At 35.2% G+C, this 6,688-nt stretch overlaps 1 protein-coding gene across 3 annotated transcripts; it reads right to left on the reverse strand.

The window, feature by feature from the left end:
- Positions 1-716: 716 nt before the first annotated feature.
- LOC107849253 (putative F-box protein At3g25750) lies at positions 717-5,279 on the reverse strand. Of its 3 annotated transcripts, none has more exons than XM_016693887.2 (4): positions 4,947-5,279; positions 2,862-2,916; positions 2,146-2,362; positions 717-2,064 (listed from the first exon to the last, which is right to left on the reverse strand). In XM_016693887.2, the coding sequence occupies exons 2-4, from the start codon at positions 2,913-2,915 to the stop codon at positions 1,262-1,264; spliced, it is 1,074 nt and encodes a 357-aa protein (XP_016549373.1). In that variant the 5' UTR covers position 2,916; positions 4,947-5,279; the 3' UTR covers positions 717-1,261. The 3 variants fall into 3 exon arrangements, with proteins under 3 accessions (XP_016549373.1, XP_016549376.1, XP_016549361.1); XM_016693890.2 differs by having other exon boundaries at positions 717-1,965; positions 4,947-5,212; XM_016693875.2 differs by having other exon boundaries at positions 717-2,362; positions 4,947-5,252.
- Positions 5,280-6,688: the final 1,409 nt, after the last annotated feature.

Raw genomic sequence — 6,688 nt, forward strand, 5'->3', positions numbered from 1 at the left:
GTGAAAAATGTTTGAGAAGTGATTTAAATTTTTCGCACTTCATTAAAAATTTCGTAATAGATAGAATCTTCTAATTTTAAACAATCAAAAACTACACGTGCGAGACACATGTGGTTAACCTAGTATATAGTAAACATTGAACTCCTTCGGCTAGTTTTCTTCAAACTTTGAACTTCTTAGTTGAAATTCTAGTTCCGCCTGTAGTTGCTGAGAAACTTTTCAATTCAATTTCAACTATGAATTTTGATTCCAAGTCACATCCAATTTTTCTCAAATTTTGTATATATTGTCTCGTTCCTGCGTTCTCAACAAATACCAATTCAAATTTAAAAAAAAAAAAAAAAGAAATCCTAGACTTTCTGAATATTGTATATCATTGATGACATTTTGCAGGCTAAAATGGTCAAATGGCATAAAAGGCTAACAAACATTTACTCACACATATTGGTTTAGCAGAACAAGAAGTAATTTAGCAGCAGTTAGTCAAATATATGGTTTAATAGAAAAGCGGGTACATGACGTACATTATCGTCTAGAATAGCCCGGTACACTAAAGCTCTCGATATACTCGGGGTCGGGGATGATCGGACCACAAGGGTCTATTGTATGCGGTCTTAACCTGCATTTCTGCAGGAGGCTGTTTCCATAGCTTGAACCTGTGACAGGTCACATGGCAGCAACAGTTTAAGAACATAACAAACATTTGCTCACACGCATATTGCTTTAGCAAAACAAGAAATACTTTAGCAGCACAGCTAGTCAAATATCTGATTTAACAGAAAATCAGGTACATGACGTACATTATCGGCTACGACAGCCGTACATTAAAGCTCCCGATATGCTCGGGGGAGGGGGAGGGGGAGGGGGAGGGTCGGACCACAAGGGTCTGTTGTATTATATGTAGCCTTAACCTGCATTTCTTCAAGAGCTTGTTTCCACAACTTGAACTCGTGACCTTTAGGTCAACACCAACAGTTTAAGAGCATAACAAGCATTTGCTCACACACATTGCTTTAGCACGACAAGAAATTATTTCGCAGCATAGCTAGTCAAATATTTGGTTTAAAAGAAACTCGGGTACATGACGTACATTATCATCTACGGAGTCCCGGTAAATTAAAGCTCTCGATATGCTTGGGGTAGGGGGAGAGTCAGACCACAAGGGTCTATTGTATGCAGTCTTAATGTGCATTTCTCCAAGAGAATAGTTACGCCAAGGCTCCCCTTCATGGACATTATCGTCTAACTCAACAAAAAATCCTTACGATAAACTTGGTATGATCCAAAGCGGTAGCGAGAATGCGAAGTCAGATATATCTTCCTGAGGAAGAGATTGTACCCTGTCATTCTGAACGTTGTAAACACCAATATCATAGCTAAACACTGCCTTGTAATAAACTCCGGAGAAGTCATCTGTGAAGTAAATGCAATTACTCTCACATTCTGGGTAAGTCGAACACGAAATTGAGAAGGAATGATTGCTTCCTACGAAAATGGACCAATCACCCAAAGATTTCACTTCTTCCCACTTCTCGTTGCAGATATCCAACTTGTAAATTTCGAAACACCAAGTGGTTAGACAAGGAGTATCGGTGATCCTGGTATCAAACAAAAGCCTCATTATGGCATATATTTGGCCCTCTAACTCGACAAGATATGTAGTAACATACACCAAATTATCCATTCCGCGGGATGGTGTGAAAGCTATTCTCTTCAAGAAAGAACCAGCTAAGTCCCAAATCAGAATTTCCCCAAAAGTATCGATGGCATAAAACTTCCCATCGTGACACATGGCATCATCAACATGGCCATGGATGCAACTCAAGGGAGTCCAAGAAACATCACCTGGCTTTACAAATGCCATCTTCCAATTATCAGCATAAATAGCAAAAATAACACAATCTGATGAGCACGGACTAGCAGACAAGATAACTTTGCAAACAAATGAGTCGCGAAAGCCCTTTCCTGAACAAACCAGATTCAAATTAGGGCATTTATGTAGCGGCGGGAGTGAAATTTGACCCCCTGATAACGGATTCAGCAAGTGCATCTCAAAATAGGCACCTAGCGTGACCAACCAACCATGAGAAGAACCCCAACAGCGTTTATCTAGAACATCTGGCAAACATATATCATAACTCTTACCGTTGAAAGGACTATAAAATCTGCGCAAGCTTTCATGTTTTGTCTGAGGTCGCATTAGCCAAGGAAGGAATGAGCATGAATAATTGCCATGTTGTAGTATACTGATTCTCCATGACTTACAGACTGCACCAAACCGTACACAGTCTTCAGCAAAATGCAGCCGACTAGAAATTAACCCCAAAAGTTCCACTGGCAATTTTGACCAATCTGCTGTTGACTGGAAAAACAAAGAAGTAAAAATTACAGAACGAAGAACTATAATTTTTAAAATCTCAATCAACGAATGAGATACTAAACATCTTATAAAATATCAGTGATACGGAAGATGATCAACTGTGCACCCTGATATACCAGTCTGGTTCAATTCCCTTATTGGAATGTCAAAATTATTGGTGTGCCACTATGGAGGAAATGTTTCAGAAAATTATCCTCGAAGACGTTTTACTTTGACAGAATTTTTTAAAAAAGAATCATTTTCAAGTGGTTGGATGGATATAGAAAGCTGGTAACTTCCAGTTTTATCGGATGTCCCTGAAGGGACAAGTAACATCCAGTAATAAAAAACAATTGTACGATAAGATATAAATATTGTGTTTTGACGATAATATTAAGTACCAAAGGTTGATAATAATGAACTGAGTGATCTGGTGTCGGAATTTGGACACTGATACCAAAAACACCCTTAAATTCATTGTCCCATTAAGTGGAAACCTTACCATTGCGGTACAGACTCCGAAAGAGTTGGCAAGGATTTGCTCTGAGAATCTCATTCTGAAAGAAAAAAAATAAGACTTAGACCCAAGATACAACATATTAGAGAGACAAAATTGACCATTATAGATTCAAATCCTTGTACAAGTAGGAACAACCTTGAACTTTCTGATAAGACTGCTGCTTTAGCATGTGAAGATAATGTAATTTAATTTCTTAGTTTTAGATAGGATAGAAGCAGTTATCTATTAGTAGTTGCCACTAGTTATCTACAGCAATAACTGCTTATGTCTTAGTTTAAATAGGAGAATCTGGTAGAATTCTGACGGATAGAAGAAAAATATTATCATTGTCTTTATATCTGGAGATTTGTCCACTCCACACAGACTTGGTTATTGGTTAATATAGTGTTTAAGATCCTTGCACTTTCTTTAACCAGTAATATTTCCTTCTCTATCTCTCTCTTTTGCATCCTAGTTTCTATCACTTTCCTTCAAAAAATACATACAGAGAGATTCATGAGCAATATATAGAATTGTGTGGCTAAACGAAACAATAATTGATTTTGCACCAAAAATGCGTATATATGTGTGTACAAATAGATATATTCACATTTTAAACCTCACTCTAAATTCTGTACTAACATCAAGTCACACTCACGCTAACCTCTAGTAGAAGCCTAAGTCTTGGTTGTTATCACTTGCCCTTAAACAAAAGTTGCCTCATAGGCTCATACTAGTGATCTTGTGAGTTGTGAGAGATAAATGCTGATATGTGTCCAAAAAAAGAAAAGTCTTACTGTGATAGCTTAACATAGAACCTCATTAGGTGAAGATGGCAAGCATACTTCCATAAACTCTTGAACGAAGAAGGGGATAGAGACATTGTCTAGGTGATTTGGAGCACTTTGAGACTAGGTGTATTAAGGTTGAGGAGGTCAACCATGCTATTGGAAAGAGTGACAGGACCAGATGAGATTCCGATGGAGTTCTGAAAGGACGACGGGACCAGATGAGATTCCGATGGAGTTCTGAAAGAGCTCAAACAAGGCAGGTATGGAGTGGTTGACTGAGTTGTTTAATGTCACTTTTAAGATGGCAAAAATGCCCGAAGAGGTGCAGTACGATGGCCCCAGTGTACAACAACAAGGTTGGCATCAAATATCACAATAACTATAGGGGTATCAAGTTGCTGCAACAACTACAGGGGTATGAAGTTGCTAATCCACACTATGAAAGTTTGGAAGAGAGTAGCAGAGATGAGAGTGAGGAGGGGTGTGTCATTTTCAAAAACTAGTTCGGGTTTATGCCAAGGTGATCCACTACATAAGCTATCCATCTTGTGAGGATACTAGTGGAGAAATATAGGAAAAGAAGAGAGACTTGCATATGGTGTTCATTGACCAAAAAAGGCCTATGACAAAGTCTTGCGGGAAGTTCTCTGGAAATGGCCGGAGGCTAAAGGCGCACCAATGGCGTAGCATGCATTAAGGCGATGAAGAACATGTACGATAGAGCTAAGACTCGAGTTAGAATGGTGGGAGAAGACTTAGAGCACTTCCCAGTAGAGATGGGGTAGCATCAGGGATCAATACTTAGCCCACTTTTATTAGCCCTGGTGATATGGATGAATTGGCACGGAATATTCAAGATGAGATGCTATGGTGAATGTTATTTGCATATGACATAGTACTAATTGATGACACACAATGGAGTTAATGCTAGGTTGGAGGTGTGGAGACAAATGATGGAGTCTGAAGGGTTTAGGGTGAGCAGGACCAAAACGGAATATTTGGAGTGTAAATTTATTGATATAACGCATGAAGCAAGTGTGGAAACAAGAGTCTTTTGGAAACAACCTCTTTATCTCTCTACGATAGTGGTAAGGTTTGCATATGTTCTACCTTCTCCAGACCCCACTTACGGGATTTCACTGGGTATGTTGTTGTTGTTGGTCGACAGTGAAGATCTCATCAAGTACACAGATAACAAAAGAGTATTTCTTCCACTACTTTCACACAGACATTTTATCAAACAGTTGGGCGTCAATAACCAAAAAACGAAAAAAATAATTAAACCAAAGCCTCTTACCTCGGCCAAGCAGCAATTTGCTTACAGCATAAATCCTGCAGGATAACAACTATCAATAGCTTTATTTCAGTTTGTGGCGTTTGCAAATCACTCAACAAATTGCCAAGTTTTAATAGGAAAAGATAAAAAAAGGAACAAAGAATACTTTATAGACACTATGTCCCTTAAATGACATTTTAGACCCTACATTAATCCAAAATTTATGTTTGAGGTCTTTAAAAATTGTCCTAAGTGATGATAGTGAAGTAAAATGAAATAGAACATGAAAACGTAAGCTCTCAAGCAGTGGAAGAAGTTAGGGTTCTGATCGTGCGTATAATGAAGAATGAGTCAGCGACTTATAGGCAGTGATAGAATCTACTGGAGTATAGCGAAAACGAGTCTTTGTAGGGAAATTATAATTGCTTATTGATCCGAACCTGAGGATGAAGCTTGGATGAAACTAAATAGAGGTCTAAACCGACTTAATGTTAACCAAACCCAGAACTAGCTAGTTCTTCCTATAATGCGTAAATGCGTAGCGGCACAACAATTGAATGAACCAATTTTCTTTTAGTTCACAAATAGTACTACACTAGAGGAGCATGACCCGTGTCAGCACGGGCCCAACATTAAGAACATTAAGATATTTATTTATCTTTTCAATCTTGATATATTTAAATAAAATTTTTTAATAAAAGGATTGCATATGTTTTCTAGGATTCATCCGGAATCTAGCATAAGTTCAACATATGTTATTTTAATATGTATTTAGAGAATTTAAGTTGTTAATTATTGTAATTTATAATATTTTTTATGTAATTTTCAAATTAATATATGTTACTTTTCTTGTTCAAATTTTTGTGGCATTGACAGTCAATAGTATTTTAAAAATAATTTAGGTTTTTAATTATTGTGATTTATAATAATTTTCTTCTATTTCAATTTTAGTGACACTAATATAATTTTAAGAGTCGATCAAATATTTTATATCTTTTAAATTTTTAAGTTATTAATTATTGTGATTTCTAGTATTTTTCATGTAATTTTTTTGAAATATATAACATATTAAATTGTTTTTAGATATTTTAAGTTGTTAACTATTGTAATTTATAATACTTTTTATGTAATTTTTGAATAATATATGATACTCTCCTTGTCCAAAGTTTTGTGTCGACGCTAGCCAATTATATTTTTTAAAATAATTTAAATTTTTTATCATTATGATTTATAATATTTTTTCTATTTCAACTTATGTGGCACAATGCTTAAATGACCATAATAATTAATTAGGGGTGATATAGTAAAATGTAATTATTATTATTTATTATTTATTATTTTTATTATGTGTATGTGTTGATTCAAGAAGAACTTGAAAACATTTAGAAATGTGTTGAATGTTACAAATGTTAATAATCTATTTGGTGCTTCTTGATTTCTCTACATTTATCTCTTGTGTGTTTTTACTCTTTTTTCCTTTGAGTTTATGTAGTAATTTTTATTTTTTAAAAAAATACCATAAAAATATATATATATATATATATATATATATATAGTAAAATCGTGGATTCAATATTATTAATTTTTTAATACATAAGTGACTTATAATAATTAATTGCGGGTGATACATTGAAATCACGATTGAAGCAGCAGAAATTAGTCAATTTTTAATTATTTTTTTTGTTAATTATTGTTATTTACAGTACTTTTTATTTCATTTTCAAATAATATATGTTGCTTTATATCTTCTTCTGTCTCGTCCC

The sequence above is a fragment of the Capsicum annuum genome, chromosome 1 (assembly GCF_002878395.1).
Source record: "Capsicum annuum cultivar UCD-10X-F1 chromosome 1, UCD10Xv1.1, whole genome shotgun sequence".
Taxonomy (NCBI): Eukaryota; Viridiplantae; Streptophyta; class Magnoliopsida; order Solanales; family Solanaceae; genus Capsicum; species Capsicum annuum.

Excerpts from the sequence above, each read along its gene's own strand:
- LOC107849253 (XM_016693875.2), bottom strand. The coding sequence starts at position 2,915 with ATGAGATTCTCAGAGCAAATCCTTGCCAACTCTTTCGGAGTCTGTACC. Across the intron at positions 2,363-2,861 it reads TCGGAGTCTGTACCGCAATG|TCAACAGCAGATTGGTCAAA; the intron begins GTAAGGTTTCCA and ends TTGTTTTTCCAG.